The sequence below is a fragment of the Ptychodera flava genome, chromosome 17 (genome assembly GCF_041260155.1).
Source record: "Ptychodera flava strain L36383 chromosome 17, AS_Pfla_20210202, whole genome shotgun sequence".
Lineage (NCBI taxonomy): Eukaryota > Metazoa > Hemichordata > Enteropneusta > Ptychoderidae > Ptychodera > Ptychodera flava.
The window spans coordinates 28736237-28759328 of record NC_091944.1 but is presented as its reverse complement, the minus strand read 5'-3'; the positions used below and the strand labels follow the sequence as shown (position 1 = coordinate 28759328).

The following is a 23092-nucleotide window of genomic DNA, read 5'->3' as shown; positions in this document are numbered from 1 at the left end:
ATCATTGTTCTTGAAAAAAGGGTACTTGCCCAATGCTGTCAAAAATTGTTTCCAACGCCTGATGGCACTGAGGTATGAATGGTAGGAGCGTATGCTATCATTCACCCAAAATGCTTGTAAAGTTTTAAGCGACTGGAATTACGAAAATCCGATTCGTATATCGTATATTTATAGGAAAACGATAATTATAGCGTGTTACTCATATGTTAACAAAATGGCATCTATGGATCATTGAACATCAAAGCAAGTCAGTGCAGAGCCAATATCCTGTTGACAGTCACAACGTTTATTTTTAACATTAAAAATACTTTGAAAGTGATATATTATCATTCATATTGTGACGTTTCGTGCAAATTAGCGCCGATCATTCCTAAATATTTCCCGACACCGTGGCACAATTGTTTACTTACGCAGAAAATATGAACTTTCTCGATGTTGTTCTGATGCCGTGTAAAGAGGTGTTTTTTATGTGCAATAATAAGCAACGTGGCAACATACTGATATACGACTTTCCTCAAACCACATCGTACTCTTACATGACGTTGTCTTTTGTCTCTCTTTTTGTCACTTTCAGTTTGTTCCGATGCAAGACTTTGAGCCTTAGAATCTGAATGCCAGTTTAGATTTCAGGCGAGACTGGCCTTGAATTGTGGTACCGCGGGAAATAAGGACTGTAAATCGGCCCCAGTTTGTCAGCACGTCAGAGAATATCGTGTTGATCTGGCAACTTTCCCCGCGAACTAATTAATGCTAGTGTATTCTATAACCTTACACTCACATCATGTCTATTATTACCATATGTATTTGGCCTCGACTGAATTTTAGTCATCGGTATTGATATGCACATACATGTAAATAGGTACTGCGTTGCATATATGGATAAATGTTGAGCCTAATCTTGACTACCATAGCATCTAAATTTTCTGGCTTATTGTCAGAAAAAGAGGCCATTGCAGTCAAACAGTGCAGCGTGTATAGTCCATATTATATTCACGTGGCCTTAGGATGTCTGTGGAGGATATACTTCACACAGTAGGTGATACTGGGAGGTACCAGAAACTCATACTGGTCTTAATAAGTTTTACTTTTGTGCTTCAAACGTTGTTCGGTCTGGTCAACGTCTTCTTTACAATGACCAGCGACCATTACTGTCGGGTGTATTCAAACCAAACCTATGAACTTGACTCTCCGTTAAAACGAGCCACCATTCCCAGAACACATCATGAAAACCAGACCACCTGGGATTCCTGTCACATGTACAACATGAATGAATCAATGATATTTGATAGTTATCTTGCCAATGGTACAGCGTCTAATAGGTCGAGCTTCGTGGCAATGGGTGTTCACCCATGTGATCACAGCTGGGTTTTCGATAGATCGTCAGTTTCGAACACCTTGGTGATGGAGGTAAGTTGATATAATTTACCATTTTTAATAGTATTCAGACACAGCCACCCCACAAAACCGAGTGACTGTGCTTCAGATTATTCTTGCCATACTCTATTGATATAAAGCTTTTTACCTCAAAAGAACTACGGAATCTATTAGTACAGCCCACAACTAAAATACACGTGTACCAAGTTTGGCCCTTTGAGCGCCAAGGGAAAGTCAATTTTTGTCACCTTTAGAAAATATACTCCAATGATTTGTTTTCAGATTTTTGTCAAAATTTTGATAACAAACTGTAGCCAATGAAAGGTTATGTCCATTTTGTCCAAAATTATCAAAAAATTACAGAAAAAATAATAAAAATTGGTAAAGATATTGCACTAAATTTTGGTGGGAACAATTACTGCACTCAAAAGGTTAATTTTAACTTATAATCAGCAGAGATCTAAACATATTGACAACAGAGGGAAATGAACGATAAATTCCAGACCTACACAAGGGACATCGATACCGCTTATGATCCCGTGCGCGTATATAAATATTTTACAGATCGTGATCCTCCCGTCTGCGACTGCGCAACTTTCGTTCTTCAAAGAAGTCAATTCAATTATTTGGTTATGAATTTCGAAAAAATATGAAGCGAATTCAGCATTTGATGCATGTTCATAGTTCACTAGTATTTGTAGCTTTCGAATCATTAATTGCGTCCCATTGTTTTATATGAAGCTGCTTCGGCAGCGGTCACCAATTTTGGTGCAGTCGCCACTTTAAAGTTTTTTGCTCAACGGACGATGGAATATGTTTTATTGGTCCCATACGTATAGTAGCAGACAGAACGCGCCCTGCCTTTAACGATAATGGTAAGTTTTTGATGACTCTATATCGTCCAGCGGAATCCGCAGCCAGGAAGAAAGCCCGCGCCTCAAAAAGTATTTTGGAACTCCCTCAAACCTAAGATATCGTCTTGTGAGCATATGGGCTCACTTTGAAAACCATAGAAACGAAGAGTACATATGAGAATTATAAACAAGTTATAGTGTTTACATGGAGTCCCGAGCAATTTTCGATACAAAATACAAATCCTTGGTCAAACAATCTCAGCGTCATTCCTGCATTATATTCTGGATTACAAAAATAAAGCTAAAAGGTCCTTGATCACGGTTTGAGTAGCTTTAAAAATTACTTAAAGATTCGTAATTATCAACATAAGTGTTAGTAGTATATCGACTCTAGATGAAGAAAATGAGAAAGGAAAGCAAGTATTAGGGGAAACAGAGTGGGTCGAAAGTAACATCTTACAAAAGAGGACATGGCGATTTTATCGTAGAATTTGAAGTGTTTCTTAAGCGTCAAAAATTTCACATCCGGGTAATAGCAGTGAAACATTCTTACCGAGGTTTTCGGGTAACGTTGGTTGAAAATTTCACTTTTCCGACTGACGAGACAGAGGCTTGTCAATGACTTTGCGGGAACTGTACCAAAAGTTAAAATATAGCTGCAAAGCAGCAATGACCGGGTTTCGAGACATTTTGATGCACAAGGGCAATAAGAGAAATAGATAAACAAAAAGATGAAAAGCTATGGGTAAATTCGTACAATTGAGGTCAAAGGTCATCGAGGGCACGTGACATTTCATAAAAAAAATTGTATCCCATAGTTATCCCAATATACCAAAAATCAGACCTCTAGCTTCATTGGCCTGCCCAGAATTAGATATGTACAAAACACCAAATACGAATGGTGTAGCACATGTGGTTACTGAGTTATAGATATATATGTATATTAGAGGTCAAAGGTCATCGAGGTCATATGACATTTTGTCAAAAGAATTCTATACCATAAGTAATCCTATATACCAAAAATCAGACCTCTAGCTCTATTGGCTTGCCCAGAATTAGATATGTGCATAATTAATCAGGTACAGGTTGTGTTGTCACAAGGTGTCCCATCATACCAAATGTAAAGGGTGTAGCACTTGTGGTTACTAAGTTATGGACAAATATGTATATTGGACGTCAAAGATTATCGACGTCATGTAACATTTTGTCAAAATAAATTCCATACTATAGTAATCTCTATATACCAAAAATCAGACTCTACCTCTATTGGCATACCGAGAATTAGATATGTGCATATTTAATGTTGTACAGGATGTTGCATCATAAGGTCTCCGATCATAGCAAAGATGAAGATTGTAGCACTTGTGGTTACTGAATAATGGACATATATGTATATTTGGGGTCAAAGGTCATCGAGTTCACGTGATATTTCGTCAAAAAATTGTATCTCATAGTTATTCCTGTGTACCAAAAATCAGAAGTCTGGCTCTATAATTGAGCTCAGAATTAGGTATGTGCATAATTAGATAGATACAGGAAGTGGCTGGTCATGTGACGTTTTGTCAAAGAACTTTGATCCAATAGTTATCCTAATGTACCAAAAATCGGACTCCTAGCTCTATTGGCCAGCCCTGAATTAAATATTTGCATTATAAATGAGTTGCAGGAAGGTCAAAGGTCAAGTAGTATCCCCGAAAGTGTGGTGTGCAATTTGGTTCCCTACTGGTCTTTATCCAATAGACATTAGCATTCCAGGACTCTTACATAGACCAGAATAACACAGACATAGGAAAGGTCAAAGGTCACTGCAAATGTGAAAAAATAATACTTGAAAAATCTTCTTCTCAAAACCGGCTGGGCCTATGACCTTGATATTTGGCATGAACGAGCCTGGCACATTGTCTGCAAAAATTTAGGACAGAATTATGTTGAATAATTTTTATGCAAATGAGGTCAATTTTAAAGTGTAAATTCAAAATGGCCGCGGGATCATGTGACCTATTGTTATGGTCATATGATCAAAAAATTACTTGCTCGGAATGTTACCTATGTGCCAAATTTACAGTCTCGTGGCAGTTGCAGTTAGGAGGCGGAAGAAGAAGGAGAATAAAAAACAGAACAATCACAAGAGGCTTTTGAACCAATGGTCTCGAAACCCTAAATAAGAAGAAGTCCACGGCATAATTTCATTGTGTAATGTATTTGTGGTTTTGGATCTTTTCACAGTTTAACTTAGTGTGCGACAGATTTTGGTTGCAACAGTTGCCTAAGTCAACATATGCTTTTGCAGGTATATTCGGATCTTTAATCTTCGGTCCCCTGAGTGACGCGTAAGTATTTGCCGCCAGTTCTTGACGCACTGAAGAGCAATGCTCGACATTTTATTTTGTAAATGTTTGTATATGTATTTGTATACCAAAGTCACAAAGAAAATCGAGATTGATACAGGGAATAAGCTTGAAAAAGGGCCATAGCAAGTAAGCATTAATTGACACTGCTTAACTGTCACATGGTCTATTTGCACAATCCCGTGAATTTCAAAGGTGACAAATAATTTGTTAGCATGCATGTTCCAAGGTTGCATCCTTTCTTTTCCAACAAAGTGAACGTACAACTGTATAAAAATCACGTGCGTCTTTATCTTTCGTGGACTAATCTCATTACAGAGACACTTCTGTGCTTCTGCTCGTAGGATAGTTCATGTTAAGAACGAAGACCGAGCCAGCGCCATGGCTTCAACATCTTTAGTTGCTATTTTAATACCAAATTTATTTACCTTTCATCAGAATGACACTGGAAAGGTAAGATCCTGGCAGACAACCATGTGGTGCCGAAATAACTAAAAGCAACACACCTTTTCCATAAAACCATAAGCAATGATATTGACCTATCATAAACCCCTTGCTTGACTTGCAGATATGGGAGAAAACCAACGTACTTCTTCACCTTAATTATCGCCTTGATCTTCAACCTATTAATGTATCTAGCGACGACGTTCTCTATGTTTGTAATATGTCAGTTTCTGATGGGCATTGTTAGTCCAGCAATTTACAACATCGGTCATCTGATAGGTAAGATTTGATGATGTGTTTAATTAATGTATGCACACAAATGAGAACATTGGGTGTCATCAGGTTTTTTCGGTACCTGTTTACCGTTATATATATATATATATATATATATATATATATATATATATATATATATATATATATATATATATATATATATATATAAATAACATATAACATATACGCAACCTGTAGGTATGTCAAATTGTCGGTCGGTATACTTTTTAAACCATGTATACGTGCTTGGCTGTCTGTCTTTTTGTCTTTCTATTCGACTGTGTGTGCATACGTAACTTTAAAAAGCATGCAGAATATGGCATTGTGCATCATTTCCTCTTCACTTGCAAGAAAAGAATAAACCACATTTTTCTGTCTTCGGCTACCACTATTTGAGCTCGTGTTTATGACGAGCATTAGCGCCAAAATCTGACCAGACCGAGGATTTCCAGTTTTCATTTTAAAGATGACGTACTAAGCCATACCTACAGAGATTTCGTTCCCGTAGATTAACTCCTCACCCCAACGTATTAGAATTACACTGTTGCATTTATTCATATTTTCGTTAAAATTTAAAATTCATACCATCTTGTCCAGTCGTAGAAATGGTGACCACGAAGACCAGGCCTATGGCACTGATAGTCCCATCACTTGCTCATCCTATCTGTGAGCTCTTGCTAGCGGGAATGTCTTATGCAGCCAGGAGCAATTGGCGAATAATTCAACTTGTTGTACTGTTAGGCTGTCTCCTTACCATTCCGTATTACTGGTAAGTACTAATATGAGTAGCGAAATACGCGCACTCGCTGTTTCAATGTCAGCATGTATATTTTAAAGAATTTTGATGGTGAATGGCTTTTAAGTCTATTCTTTATCGCATTGAAGCTGTTATACATTTGCCGTCAGGAATCAAAAGCGGCAGAGTTGAAGACATCGGACCAGCAATACCCGAAAACTAAATGAGTGGTATTTTGTTCATTTTTAGCTCACGTGTTCACACACGTGAGCTGATGTCGCACCGATGCATGTCTGTCTGTCTGTCTGTCTGTCTGTCTGTCTATCTGTCTGCCTGCCTGTCTGTCCGTCTATCTGTAGGCCCGATATCTCAAAAACGGCTTATTAGATCAGAATCAAATCTGGTACATAGATTCAGTTTGCAAATGGCAAATGATCAGTTTTTGGTTGGTGTGGCCTGCATATTTTTTGCTCATTTGCATAGTTAATGATTTTAGAAAAAACGGATACACACTGAAAACGACTGCACACAATTTGATGAAATTTAATACGAATGTCGATCACACCAAGATATATTAGCCGTTGAAGTTATTTATGGATTATGGGTGAAGGGAAAGATAATAGCTAATTGCACATTTTAATGAACTTTCCTAATTAGGGATATATCTGAATTGACTCAATCAAAATTGACGAAACTTGCTATGTTTATTGAAGATACTATGATATAACATTATTGAAAGTCATTAAGCATTTTTTCTTCAGCCAATTACTTATTTGCATATTTGATGAACTTTCCGAATTAGGGATATATATCTGAATGGACAAGACCAAAGTTAATGAAACTTGCTATGTACATTAAAAATACTATATACAACATTATTTAAAGTCATTAAACATTCTGACGTCAGCCTATTTCTATTTGCATATTTAAGCCTTAATGAACTCTCCAGTTAAGGATATATATCTTGATTGACTTTACCAAAGTTGACGAAACTGGCTATGCACATGGAATATACTTAATTACAAAATTACTCAAAGTCATTAAGCATTTTCATTTCAGTCAACTCCTAATTTGCATGTTTAACAAACCTTCCTGATCAGGGATATATACCGGGCTTTACTTGATCAAAGATGGCGAAACATGCCATGTACATTGATGATACCGGGTTAAAACAATATTGGAAGTCAATTCGTATTTTCATGTCAGCTAATTTATAATTTGCATATCTAATGAGCTTTTACAGTTGGCATATATAGCTTGATGGACTTGACCAAAGGCAATTACACTTGCTATAGAAAGTGTTGATACAGTGACAGCAGTCAAAGAAATTTAGTATTTATATTTGAGCTGTTTACATATTTGTATACTTAATGACCTTTAGAATTAATCTGTTGTGAATATTGTTCATTATGTTGATCATAACACTTTCAATGAAGTTTTAAACATGTGGCAAAGTTTTAAATTTACACACAACTGCAATATATAATGCCGCCTGAGCATTTTCAGTTCATATCTGGTTATTTTAATGTTTTCCCGATTTATCATATCCATGCCTTCTCATTTTCTTACAAACTAAGATTTGAACAAATCCGTCTTTCATCCGACAGGATATTAGATGAATCGCCAAGATGGTTATATCAACAAGGAAGGGTTGAAGAAACAGAAAAACTCTTTGAGAAAATAGCCAAGTGGAACAAAACAACATATCAAAGACAGAGCTTTAAGTCTCCAGATACTAAGGTAAACGATGAAACATGTCAACAAAAGTATCTATTTTTGTAACTCTATCTATTAAACGTTTTCACTTCACGAAACACTTTAAGTATTAGCATAGATTATTGCCTGTATTTCAGCTGACTTCTGAATATATAGATGAATAAAGTCAAGAATCCATTGCTTGTATTCAGCAAGCGGGTATTTATGTGGATTCATGTGAATTAACGTGTATCACTCTTTAAGACACAACAGTTAGTGTGAATTTATCTGTATTATTGCTTTTTGATGCAGTGTCTTTATCTGGATTAGCCTTCTGGCTTCAGTAGAGATACTTATTTTCCCAAGGACGCTAAATTGAAAGTCTATAAAGAGTAAAACTTAATAAGACCTAACAATGTATACTAACACAATACTACGCAATACATACAATATAATACAAACAAAAAAAGACCAACGCACACATTTCAAATTTTTCCCAATAAGCTTAAAAGAGACGTTTTAAAAATACTCTATTAGTCACTATACATGATAATAAAATTAACTCTGTTTCAGTATATGACACTTTTTAAAAAGATCCTTATTTGATACAGGAACTGTTAACGATTTTGCACCTTAGATATTGTAGCCCTTCCATTATAAAGTTCCGGAATGATACTTTTCATTTACTGTGGCACAAGATTATGTAAACAATTAAAAGTAAATCATGTACTTTTATAAAATATTCCATTGGGTGGTGGCATCATATACATCCTCAGTTGGAACATTGTTCATTGCATCAAAAAATATTTAATGGCAAGTGTTTAAAGTTAACAAACCTTTACATAAACGGTGGGGCTCCCTATAAAAGATGACAGTAATCACATTGTGGTAGAATACAGCTATTATATAACGTTTTCTTGTATGTATGGGTACAACATGTCTTATTTTAATACTCAAAGCTATAAAACGGTTTATTAAAAAATCTTGTGACAATGCTGTTTCATCAACAAGTGTACCAAAAATCATTCAAAGGTGAACTGCCTGCAATTTCTTTTCGCCAAGTTTACAGTCTGAAGCTCATTTATTTAAATATGTACGATTTTGTAGAGTGGTTACAATAATTGTTTTGTGCTGTCACAGGTGATGCCATTTTGTTATTCTTGCAGCGACTGTAGATATTATCTTACTCAGAGTTAAGGGCCTTCTCCATTTCTGGAAAACATTTGTGCGTTGGTAGCAATAGTTCAATCATAAACGTAAACCTCAAAGTAAATATCACTATGAAGTGGTAATCATATACATATACATATGCTTATACATACATACACACACATACATACATACATACATACATACATACATACATACATACATACATACATACATACATACATACATACATACATACATACATATAAATATGAAGTAAAAATAATATATATGATATATATATCGAAGTATATAGATGTCCTTGTGGGAAATTACAGTGCTCGATGCTAAGCAGAGCGTTATAAATAAACGAATTACTTCAAGTAAAAAGTAATGAAATCTATTACTTAAGTTTCACGCATCCAGCAATCATCAGTTAGAAGTAAAAGGATTCCTAGCTTGACACTCTTACATATATGACTTAAAAGAACCATTCTATTTGTAGGTGGTGTTAAAATTTGATAAATAATATTTGTTTTGGTGTCGACATTTTGAAACCAACTCAGAGCGTTTGTTTAACAGTGTAGATTTGTCAGCATTGATAATGCGCAGCTTTTCTGATACTCAAAGATTACATCGCTTGCTTATGCTAGAGTAGCTCGATGCTTTGTCAATGATTGACCATGAAATGTCAAAGACATGGTCTTTTCTTCTTAAGTTCCATACAAACTTTGACAAGTCTGTATTTTTTTATCTTTCGTATGGTTCATGTGGTTAGTGTAGCGCGTCTTGAAGGTGTTATCAGTGAGGCCGATGTAAACCGTCTCTGCGTTGTCCTCCTTGATACTTTGGCCTTGTAAACTGCGCCTTTGACCTGACAGTTGCCCTTCAAGGGGCATGCCGACTTGACCCTGCAATTACAATCAGCTGGATGATCCTTGCGCAGATCTCCGGTGATTACCCTCTTATCATGCGATTTTATTATACTTGCCATATTCTTCATACAGCTATAAGTCACTTTAATTGTGTTTCTGTTGAAGATCTTGTGAAGTTAAGGCCCCTTTGGAAAGTGTTTCTCAACAAGTTGAAGAAATTTCTTGTCGATATTAGTTTCCGCGTTCTTGCTGAAAGGGGGTTTAACCATGTAATGTAACGTTTCCTGTTATTGTTTCTCCTCGCTGATTGGTTTGTGTTGACATATTCAATTTGTTCGGTGTATCCGATTGTCTTTAGCGCCGTATTGTATTGTCCTTTGTATTTATCAAAGATGCCCTTATCACTGGAAATTGTTGGTATGCGTTTGCTTATTGCATCGGGTATGTGTTTAATAACAGATGTCGGGTGATTAGACTGCTTATGGACATACATTGTTCGGTCGTTTTGTTTACGATACGGATAGAACTTGCCGTCTTTCAAATTGAATATCACATCCAAGAACTTTGTTATTCTCTGGTTTGTGTCAATAGTGATTTTCAGGCCAATGTCGAGAAATATCTTTGCAATGTCGTTTTTGATCTTATCCGCCCTACTGGCCGTGGTGTTTTTGAGTACACCAACCCCGTCATCCCGGTATAAGCCGATATGATCTGTATCATACTTCTTGGCGAGCGTGCTAAGTATATACAGACCCACCAGTTCGCATATTTCAGCACCATCGAAGATTCCCATTGCCACATCGAACAAATCCTTATTCTCTCTTTTAATCCAGGGTGTTATGTCATCAAAAAGGAGGGTCTTTTTCGAGTGCATTAGGATATCAACCACTTCATCAGAAACTGAAGTGTATTCTCTCGCAAAATCAAGCGGTTTACGCAAGTGATCTGAGATAGATGGATAGACGACTAGTTAATTGTGTCAAATTGTAATGAATATACATTTTGATTTATCCCGTATTCGCTGAAACCAATCAATGACAGCTGAAGGGTTCCTCCATTGGTTCACACACGTACATGATCTAATATCGATGGTTGATTGTGTCAAGTAACTGTTTACCTGGTTTTTACTTTCGTATGTGCTCACTTGTATTTGTCAGCTTTTACCCTGAAGAAGGCAACTTGTCTGTTGCCGAAACGTCGGTATAGAAGACAAAATGTACTGGTTGAACTGCCTCCTTTATAAAATTATCTATGCCATGATCCTGGTGTGTTCCCGCACTCTACGTGTTGGTTCTATGCTTGTAGCTGGACAGACTCTTTTTAGAACACTCTGTTTACTTACTTTGCCCATCTCGCTACTTGCTGGGTTGTTCATGAAGTTGTCTTTGTGATCTTTTAATGAAATGAAGGCCTGACGCTTAGCAATTGTGACCATCCTTTCCGCAATATTGAAGTCACTTGCTATTTCCTTCGCCTCACTATTAATTTCGTTGTAAACGCTGTCGTTCGCTGACTTGCATGACTTTGTTATATTCTCTCATAACAGCTTCTGATAACAATCAACAATAACCTTGTAGAAGTTACGTGTCTTATCAGCAGGGACGAAAATCCTCCCCGATTTCTTGATTTCACGGATGTCGGGTTTGAGCTTTTTTTGGAAGTTGTCATTCACCTTCCTGAATTGAATATTTTCCACCACATTTAACACAGCCTCTTCAAAGGGTCTCAATTCCTCGACCTGGGGTGGCTTCCTTCTTGATCTAAATCTATATTTTCCATCGAAATTCCGCTGGTCGTCACTATCGTCCTTCTTGTACTTGTAAATATAAGTCCACCTGATTTGTCTCAAAAAGCTGTCAACCATCCCAATAAGTTGGTATGCTCTTCATAGAGTAGTCTAAGCTAATTCTCTCAATACTTGATGTAGATCCCAGTTAGACAAGAGTGCTCAACAAATAAAATTAAAAATTTGCCTAGACTTACCTTGAAGTGCAAATTATAAGTCTTTGAATGGAGCGTAGTGTATCTACCAAATTATGCCTCCCACTTTCACCGATAGATGGCGCTGTTCCCAAGTACTGAATATTCAGATTCAATAAACAGAGTCCCCTCATGCTGACCCTTCATTCCACTTGAAGTAGCCGTGAGGCAGGCAAGTTTGTGTGAGCTACTAGAGCTATATCCATATATTCTCCAAACTGTATTTTGTAAGCTATTTCAGCAATTTTTTAAAGCACATGGGCAAAAATCCTCCCAATTTATATGAAGCCGGGACGGGTGGGAGGGAGAAGCGTAGATACACTACGCTCCATTCAAAGACTTATAATTTGCACTTCAAGGTAAGTCTAGGCAAATTTTTAAGTCTTTATCATTCCGCTCCGTGTATCTACCAAATTATGCCGAATACCAAGCTGGGCGGAGTATAAATTGGTCCTAAAACTGACCTTCTACTGCCCTTGGCCAGCCATCAGGATAAGGCGACCTGCTTCTGAGGACTCTGTGTGTCTTTGGTAGAACCTTGTAAATGTTGTGCTGTTGGACCAATCTCCTAGTTTCAGAATCTGTGTTAAAGTTGCTCCCTGTATTTGTGCTGCTGAACACGCTGCACCTCTGACGCTGTGAGCCTTGTAATGTGTTGTATCTATACCTGCCTCCTTCATCACTGTTCGTACCCATCTTGCAATTGTTTGTGAAGTTACCTCATGATAAGGACTTCTAAAGGAAATAAACAGTCTTGAAGGACGGGTCCTGCCTTCTCTGACAACCATATCTCTATATCTTCTGGTTCTGTAGATGTAGTTTCTCACATAGTGTCTAACATCGAGAGATTTGTCTCGAAAACTAAGACATTTAACAGTTTTGTATGGCTTTGTGACTGACGAAGTTTTGGTCAGTTTTGGAACAACAAACAAAACAAAATTATCGGTTATATTACAAAACTTAATATCCAAATTTGCTATTGTCTGACCTCTATCCGAGGATGTCAGAGCAATTAGCATGACAGTCTTTAGCGTTAACTGCTTTAGACTCAAACTTGAGCTAGGATGTAACGACTTCAGATAATTCAACACTCCAGTAACATCCCATGTGACTGGATATCTTGGTGTTGGTGGTCGAATATGAAAAAATCCTCTGAATAAGTTGACTACCAATGGATGTGAACCTATGGGCTTACCATACACATTTAGGTGGGCTGATGAGATAGCTGCTCGATAACCATTTAATGTACTGTATGTTAGATTCTTGTCCTGAAACAGTTCAGTTAGAAATTCTAATATTATTGCTGCAGGACATGAAACTGGATCAACGTTCCGCTGACTACACCAGCTTGCAAATCTTGTCCATTTGAAGTCATATTGTTTAGAGGTACTTTGTCGCACAGCTTTGACAAGTATTTCTGTTGCCTTTGCTGAAATTCCCTGACCTCTGTAATGTCTCCTGATAGCATCCAAGCGGCTAGTGGTATAAGATTTATTTTGGGTGGCTTCCCTGTGTGTGGTTCTAGAAGTAACTCTCTGCACTTTGGCAACAGAAGTGGACACTGACTGGACATCTGAAGTAACAGTGGATACCAAGGTCTCTTTGACCATACTGGTGTTACCATGATTGCTTTGGCCTTGTCTCTGCGTATTTTCTGCAGGCATCTGGTTATTAGTGGTGGTGGAGGAAACATGTACATATCTCTGTCTGTCCATGTTAGTGAGAATGCATTCACTGCTGTTGCTTGAGGGTCTATTGTCCAAGACACATACTGGTTGAGTTGTCTTGTCGTGCGACTTGCAAACATATCGATCTCTGGCTGGTGGAACTGTAGACAAATTTGTTGAAACACTCTGGGGTTCAACTGATAATCGTGATGATCTTGAAACACTCGGGACTGCTTGTCTGCTAATACATTCATTGTCCCTGGGAGATGTTCCACTTTGAGGTGGATATTTTTGTTTTCGCACAACTGCCATATCTGTAGTGCTATGGTACACAGTTCTGGAGACTTTGCTCCCCCTTCGTTCTTCAGATAGGCTACAGCCACAGTGTTGTCTAACTGTAAGGTGACTGTTAGATTGCTCTGATTGTGAAGGAAAGACTGGAGTACCAACTTTGCTGCTTGAATTTCTAGAACATTGATGTGTCTTCTCTTTTCCTCCTGAGTCCATCTGCCCTGAACTGTGTGGTTGGCGCAAACACCTCCCCATCCCTCCTGTGATGCATCTGACTGAATGATCATGTCGGAGGGCTGTACCTGTAGAGGCCGACCATTGAAAACTGGAGCTTGATGTATCCACCAAAGCAGGTCTGTTTGTGCTTCCTGATTCAAAGATATCTTGTGATCCCATGAGTGATGTACTAGACTGTGATTGAGTTGTTGTTGGAGTGCACGATAATGTGCTGCTGCTATTCTCATAGCTCCCCGTGCATCCTCTATTAAACCAAGCACTTGTGCTACTTGTCTGAGGGATACAGTGTGCTTGGCAAGCAATGCTGTAGCAATGTTTGCTATTACTTGCATCTTCTGGGTTGGTACTAGTACTACCATCTTCTCTGTGTCGTATAGACGTCCTAAATGAACCAACTTTTTGGTTGGTATTAATTGTGACTTCTTTTCGTTTGGTATGAAGCCCAGTTGACGGAACAGTGTCATAAGTATGTGAGAGTTCTGGTAACAAATTTCCTTTTTCCCTGCTTTGTTGAACACATCGTCTATGTAACTGCTGCAAACTATTCCCTGTTTTCGAGCATGTGCCATTGGTACCTTCATTATCTTGGTGAAAATACGAGGAGCTGATGTCAGCCCGAACGGTAGACATGTGTATTGGTAACGTTGATTTTGCCACTGGAAACACAGATACTTTCTGTGTTCTGGATGTATGGGAATCATGTGATACGCATCTGTTAGATCTATTGATGTCATGTAGTCGTCCTGTTCCAAAGTTTCCTGAATGAATGGATGTCCTTCCATTCGAAACTTCACCTTCTTTATGAATAAATTCAATTTGCGAAGGTCTATGATGACACGCATTCCCCCTGATCGTTTTGGGATTACGAATATTCTGGACAGAAATTGGTCTGGTTGTGGCTGTACGGGTTCTATTGCCTGTTTGGACAACAAAAGATTTATTTCCTCCTGGATCTTTATAAATTCGTTGTGTGACTGTGGGACTGACTCTGGTTGAACTAACTGAGTTGGAGTGTCGATTAGCTGAAGTCGATATCCTTGAATTACCTTGAGAATCCATGAGCTCTTTGTGATTTCTTTCCATTTGTCCACAAAGAACTGAAGTCTGCCTGCATGAGGCAGGTTTACTGAAGAAATGTCACTGTTTGGACTGTCTGTCCTGTTTTCCTCTACCACGGCCCTTGCTGGCCCTCTGGTTGAAGTTTCTATCATCTCTGTACTTGTACTGGTAGTTGCTTTTGTTACCTTCATAGCTTGATGAACTTCTGTTATAGTTGTATCTCTTTTTATTGTCGTAAGACTGTGACCTCCCTTTTGTGCTACTTGCAACACTTCGAAAGGCATTGACAGATTTTTTAGATTCACTGATAGCCTTTAATAAATCTCCACCAAAGAAACCTTTCATTGTGGGTTTTGATGTTTGTAGAATATCTTTGTAATCTTCTTTGAAAAGGGGCTTCATTCTTCCCTGACGTAATTCAGCCATCATAGAGCTTGCTGTAGTCAATAAATGGGTAGCATCTGAAAGCCCTGACTTAATTTGCTTCTTAACCTCTGTGTTATCAGCTTGAAATTTGGATGAGCACACCAATTCAAGTACTCTGATAATAGGTCGCAAGGCAGAGTGCATAACCATGTGAGTTTTATAATATGGCCTATCGTAATTACGATAATTAGGCGCACTAGAACGAATAAAACTTCTAAGTGAAGACGGCATTTCTTGCACTTCGAATGGCTGCAGTTTGTCTTCAGGCACTAAATAATTCTGCTGCAATTCCTTTAACTGTTTCGGAGATAGCCGTTTATCTATTCGTTTAGTCAACCAATCAACTGATGTTTGAGCAACCGGCCAAGTGACCGGACCCGCGATATGGTCGGGTACGTCGTCAAAGATGGCGTCCAACTCGCCCTCACATGCCGTGTTCGTTGGAACCTCTGCTTGGGACGACTCAGGAAATTCTTCCTGCAAATGGTCATCCGAATCCTCAAAGTAGTCTAGCTCTGTACCGTTACCTGCATCACTGTCAGAATATCGGGGAAACTTTCGTCGATAAGAAGTCGACGCAGGAGATTTACTCCGTTTGCGTGACCCTTGACCCGTACCAGTACTACGTGTTTCCATGTCTTGACCTGGTGTTTGCGACGCAATAAAGTCTGCTATAGTCGCATTACTTGCCTGAGTTTGACTACATAGTAGCGTTAGGTTCTTGTGGGGTTTCCGACTGATGTGCCATGTCATTGTCGTCCATATTTAAATTGGACGCCATGACCTCTTCTTCTTCAGTAGCGACCGCTACTTCTTCGTTCACTTCAGTTTCTGGCAATGCCTCCGTGCGCGTTGCACTACTGGAGGACTTTGGCCTTCTCCTCTTTGAGCCTTTAGACTCGCTCATCTTTGAAGAAAGCCTAGAGAACGGAGCGCCAGCAAGACGACACCTGCCGAACGGCGCATGAAAGTGGAATGAAGGGTCAGCATGAGGGGACTCTGTTTATTGAATCTGAATATTCAGTACTTGGGAACAGCGCCATCTATCGGTGAAAGTGGGAGGCATAATTTGGTAGATACACGGAGCGGAATGATAAAGACTCTATCTATCTTTTATGTATGTATGTATGTATGTATGTATGTATGTATGTATGTATGTATGTATGTATGTATGTATGTATGTATGTATGTATGAGTGTAGTCAAAATTTTTATGCTATAATTTATACATATTTGTATTTGTACCTATTTTACTATTTTGTATTTGCATACAAAGGAAGAAGAAGATAATCGTACTTCCCCGATTTCTGCTCTCACGAACCTATTTGTAAGAAAAGAACTGAGATGTCGGACCATTAGCATATCTGTTGGTTGGTAAGTACACAAATTGACGTTAATATATGGAAAATTGATAATTATATATATATATATATATATATATATATATATATATATATATATATATATATATATATATATATATATATATATATATATTTAATATGAATGAATGAGCACTCTGTTGGTTCTCTTTCTCTCCCAGGCTTTTTTTGTGAAAGAATACGTACCGTTACAGTTTTGATAAGTAATACACCTATCTGTACATGTATATATCTATCAGAATTTATTCGATGCAATATAACAAAATCAGCCGTTATTCTTCTTTTCACTGACAGGTTGTCAATCGGAACTTTCTATTATGGTGTGGGCTACAACTTCAACTTTATAACCAACAACACCTTTACCAATCTTATTTTGGGTTTAGTCAGCATTTCTGACGTCATCGGTTACCTGTTATGCTGGTTGATGTTGAAGTATCTTCCCAGGAGATGGCTTTTATTTTCATCAATAATAATCACTGCTTTGTGTTGGATGGTTGCAGGAATGGTGGGTGAGTTCATATCGCAAACTGCCGATAACGACGCTAGCATAAATTTTGGTTTTGTTTTATTGGTTGTTATTAATATGCACTGCCACTGTTCTCAAAGTGACTCTTTCCTGATGCAAATCGTATGATAATTATTAACATTCTGCTAGTGAAGACACTGCTGTTAATTACTGTGTTACCCACTATGCAATAATCCAGTTAGATGCTACACCCGCTGATGAGAATCTACCAACGCCAGTCTGGATGTAAACAAGATGTGCAATCTACAAGCTATAAGAGCCACATATTTATTGTTAGTGATTTTAACCTGCAAATTTATGGCCAACAGAATACTGACACGAAGAAATTCACTAATGTTGTTGACCCCTGCGGCTATGGATTTATTCATTACAAATTCTAAGTCTGCCATCTATTTCATAGATTTTCATCATCCAACTCTCTCTTATCACAAACTAAAGACACCACCACTTCGGAAACGTCACGTCCTGTATCGCTCCATTTCGTCCATTGAACCAAATGTTTTCTTCAGTAATACAATCGCCATACCTGAATTTCATCAGCCTCCATCAGCTATAGACACCTATAACAAACATCTCTCCAATCTTCTTGATCAACATGTGCCCCTCAAGAAACATATGGAAACCATCTTACCAATGGTTACCAACTGAAATGTGTCAGGCAAAACAACAACGAAAGTCAGCAGAACGTAAATGGCGCACTACTTACCTGGAGGTTCACCTGCAAATCTACAAAGATCATATTAGCACACTAATTCGTCAAGGTAAACGTAGTTATTACACCAACCTAATAAAAGGCAATGCAGATATCCAGAGAATCCTGTTCAGAGCCATCTCTTCACTCTTTTATAAGCCAACAACTCTACCAACCCGTACTTCTATTTTCCATCTTACATTACGATTCAGTCAGTTCTTCATCGTCACCTAGCGAATACGCTATAGTCAAAACAACTCGGCCGAATCACCTCTCAAAAAAAGAGTGGTTCAATAACTGAGCTAAGTTGTCACGATTTTTCTGACTAACAGCCCTAGTTCTGAAAAAAAACCTTCACTGGACTTTAAAAATGACCTTTTTCCAATCCGTCATTTTTTCCCAAAGTACTTAAGAATTTCATCGCTGTTCAAATAACCGACTACTTTAAAGGAAACTCACTCTGGCAATCATTTCAATCAGCGTAAAGGAAATTTCACAGTTCAGAAACTGCCCTTCTGAAAGTACACAATGAAATTTGTATATCCGTGGACTCTGGCAATTATGTTCTACTCATTGTCCTCGGTCTCTCTGGTGCATTTGATAATGTTGATCACAAGTTATCTTGGTATCTCAGGCGTTGCTCTCAAGTGGTTCAACTAATACTTCATGCAAAGGGACCAGTCAATGAACCATCAGAAGTCAATTTTGGTGTGCAAAAAGACTCTTCTCCTCTTTTGTTAACCATCTACATTGCTCCATTAGAGAATTTAATCCACAAGCATGATCTTAACTTCCACCACTATGCAGACGACAACCAGCTTTATCTTTCATTATCCCATCATGACTCTCAAGTAGCCTTGTCCTCAGCTGAAACATGTATTCGTGACATCACAGGTTCGAGGACTCACAATAAATTCCAGCTCAACGACAATAAAACAGAAGTCCTTCTGATTCGCTTCATGTTCAACTGTGCGCCTGCTGCAGTCAACAGTGTCAACATTAGTTCTACCTCCATCGTACCCGGCTCATCTGTTCGCTATATCGCCATGGTCTTTGACAATAATCACATGTTCAGCCATCACATTAAGTGCACTTGCAAATCAATCTACAGCCATCTCCGCCTGATTGGATCTACACCACAATAATGGAGAATGCAAAACCTTTACCTGCAACTTTGACATCCAAACTTGACTGATTGTAATTCATTTCTATATGGACTTCCAGATAAAAACTATTGGCCTGTTACAACAAACTCGGAATGCTGCAGCAAGAATAATCACAGGCACCAGAAAATTTAAGCCGATCACACCAGTTCTCGCCAATCTCAATTGGTTACCAGTTCTTCTCAGGATTGACTACAAAATTTTACTGTTAACTTTCAAGGCTATTCACAATCAGACTTCTGCCTACATCTGTGATCTACTCCAGCCCTATATTCCAACTCATACACTCTGTTCATCCACCATGAAACTGTTCACATCTACAACCTACTAAACCATCACCTATAGTGGCCATGCGTTTTCGTAAGCTGCACAATCTCTATGAACGTACTGTCACTCGACATAAGAGAATCCCCAAACTTTGAAACTTGCAGAAGAAAACTGAAAACGCACATGCCACATGTTCTCCAGACGATACAGAGTGGTCTAGCCATTTGGCGTCGTCGAGCAAAACACTCTTTTGGATTATGGTTCTATATTTTGCTGATTGATTAATTGATTGATTGATTGATTTCTTATTCATACTCTATACGTTGAAGAATGAGGAATGTGTCCAATTTGATTCCATCAAGAGTATGCACACCATGCCTGTTTTTCATTACATCTGCTATTATTTTTGACCACGGTAACATTTTCGCACAAGCACCATTGCCATAAATTTTAACAATTTTCTGACAAATTTTTCCATAAGGCAATATGCAACTCAAAACTGATAGACTCAAACTTTTCTCAAACTTTCCTTTAGGAAACTTTCAACCACACTCTTGCCAAATCAAGAATAAAAATCAGACATCGCCTTGGAAATTTTTGAACAAGGGGAACAAATTATTGAACACTTACAGATATTTTAAATTGAAACTCAGCGAAAAAATGACATTTTCATTTTTTACAAAATAAGAAGGCGGAAACTTTTCTTAATCTAGTGGCGTAGAAATGTACCCTAAAAGTGCAGACAAGGAAATTATTTGAAAAAAACTGAGGGTCTTAACATCTGTTCTTCGGGTAGAACGGGCCTCGGGGACAGATATTCGGGAGTCTCAAACTTTTACAATTCTTTTCTGCTATACCACTAGTGGGTTTAATTTTAAAGCTCTTGGTATAAGGACACTTTCCACCGGCTTAGTTTTTCGAAATTCGAAAATTTTATTTTTCTTCATATAGTTAATACAGGGGTGAGAGCAATTTTTAATAGTAAGTTGAAAGATTCCTTTAAGTAAGTTTGAACAAAAGTTAAAAACTTTCGCTTTCGAGGCGCACACTACCTTCAGGTGCATTCTATACCTTCATGCTATTTAAAGATCTAACTATCCAGAGCCAATGTGTAGGAACACATGTCTTTGTGAAAAAGATTTTCTCTCGAAGCTTTGTCTTATTTTAGGCTAGGCTACAAAATAGAGCAAAAGTGCAGTCAGAAAAGGACTACCTGCAAGCGTCTGCAAAAGTCCTATTGAAACAGGGTTGTGCCGCTTTACTCAAGTAACCAAACTTGTATTTGTTTCCAACACATCCAGGTAACGAGGCCGTAAAGATTTCCTTTGTAGTCGTCGCTAAGATGTTTGCAGTGATTCAGTATATAGCATTCTTTGCATACTCTGCAGAGCTGTATCCGACTGAAGTAAGGTTCGTAGCACAGATCACTCAAGAATCGTAATTGCACTGACTTTCGTGATACCAATTTAAGTGTTCCGGGAGTCAGCTTTTACATTTAATCGAAATGATAATTTATCTTCTAGGAATGCTTCTATTGGGCTCGGTCAAACTCTTGCATATATAGGGGCGACGGTGGCACCGTATATTTTTGCATTGATGGACATCAACCCCCTTCTACCTTTCATTATTATAAGTTCCTTACTTGTTGTTGGTGGTGTAATGGTGCTCTTACTCCCAGAGACGTTCAATGAAGAGCTAATGGACTCAATTGATGACATCACAAAAAGGTAATTACACAGAACCCTTCAAAAATTACTGAAAATAAGTAGACTGTGTTCAAAATTAATGGCGAGGGATCTAAATAGCCGTGATGAAAACTCAATTGATGTATTTAAAGTCCCTCCATATTACTCATACTATTTAAACCTGCCATCTTCTTAAATCCCAACATTCAAGACTGTTTTGTATTAGGCCACATCTAGAGTACGGCGAAGCTTTGTAGCTCTCAACTCTTTAATCTAACTTTGGTTTACCTACGTAGAAATACACGCATCTGAATTGTCTTCAAGACACTGATATTAAAAGTGAGATTGAAATTTCTAGGTAATACACGTAATGAAGAAACCCATAAACTATTGTTGTGTCGCACGGGAAATCTTACCTTATTCCATAAAGCATCGACCAAACGAAGGCCCTTACATATTTTGTTTTGTTTGGTATCCGTATGATGCGGTAATCACTCTATTTCATACTACATATCCCATCGAAAATGATGTAGACTGATAGTCAGGAATTGGCCAATCATTATTTTACATATTTTTCGTTTTCAATAAAGTGAATTTCAAAAACACTTTGAAAGTACGTCAGATCTAAAAGTATATCACTCTATGAATATAAAAGTTTTACCTTATTTCAGGGCTTCATTTTATAAAGGCAATATTCAAGCATTAATGGTATTCAGATTTGTAGAGGGAATTTTAACACTTCAAATCTAATGTGCAAAATGTCACTTTTACACAAGTAGAAAAAATCTGAATACACACAATAAAATTTACATGTCTTTGGGATTATTTTACTCATTTCAAACACTTCTACCGGTTTCGTTAGATCGTTTTACAATTTCAAACTATTGTACCGGTAAGACAAATACAATGATTAAGGCATTACCCATTCTAAGTTCAATAAGGATTGTGAAATCTCCACGAACTAAACAACTAAACCCTGCACCGCTTCGTGAATGAGTTCAGATTTATTTACTTTCTGTGCGAAAACGATTCGTAATAAAATAACGAATTGCGAATAATCGCGTTGCTTTCTATTTGGGAAAATGAATTTTCGTGTTTTCATTACTTCATAGACGCGAAGATGATTCAGTCATAACGAAAAAAGGCACTGAGGGTAGCAGACTTCTTGAAGAACGCCGCCATCCAGGTCAATGACTTCAGAATGAAGTGACAGATGATGTCCGATCGATAGAGCTGTACAGGGCGACAGTCTTCGGAATGATTTTGAAAAGACTTTTAGTCTCATGTGAAGGACGTGAAACTGTAAGCACATGAGGCATATATCTTGAACAACATTAGGTGCATATATAGCTCTATCATACGTTGCACATTTAACACGATTGGAACTTATTTTGGATAATTGGATTTTCATATTTTTTAAATTTCTCAAAAGTATTAGGTTCCAGATAGTTGAATGTTGCAATAATACAAATTACTCATAAAAACAAGTGTGTAATGTAAAAAAGAAAAGCAGAAGAGATTACATTTGTTGATTAAATCGGCATTACTTCACAATCCAATTATCCCAAATTAGTTCCAATCGTGTTATATGTAGCCGTTATTGACACGAATGCAGAGTCCGATGTCTTGTCAGGGATATGACAATCCAGAAAAATATGTAAGTAGCAGAAACGTTGACATCTGTCTACTGACGACGGCTGCATCCCGAGTTCATCTGTCGATACTGCATCAGAACTGTCCTTAGTTCGTCGGAAATTGTTAACACATACATTTAGGATATTGTATTGTATAAAGAAGACATAGATTATTAAACTTTGAACAATCTTCGGAGTTTTCCTATCGAATTTAACTTTTGAATGTAATTCAAGTTATTCTCATTAAAGTTATTCTTACTTATTTATGTCAGTGTGACTTCTTTCCTTAGTGTGAATCTTTTTTGTAATAAAATTAATAAGACATGATAGCTAG

At 37.7% G+C, this 23092-nt stretch overlaps 1 protein-coding gene across 1 annotated transcript; it reads left to right on the top strand.

Annotated features, from left to right (window-relative positions):
• Window positions 1-491: 491 nt before the first annotated feature.
• On the top strand, window positions 492-22407 carry LOC139115990 (organic cation transporter protein-like). Its single transcript, XM_070678469.1, has 10 exons — window positions 492-1407; window positions 4455-4558; window positions 5145-5299; window positions 5894-6065; window positions 7640-7772; window positions 16687-16784; window positions 17087-17301; window positions 20741-20849; window positions 20963-21166; window positions 22237-22407. Exons 1-10 carry the CDS (start codon window positions 1006-1008, stop codon window positions 22316-22318), a joined length of 1674 nt encoding a protein of 557 aa, XP_070534570.1. The 5' UTR covers window positions 492-1005; the 3' UTR covers window positions 22319-22407.
• Window positions 22408-23092: the final 685 nt, after the last annotated feature.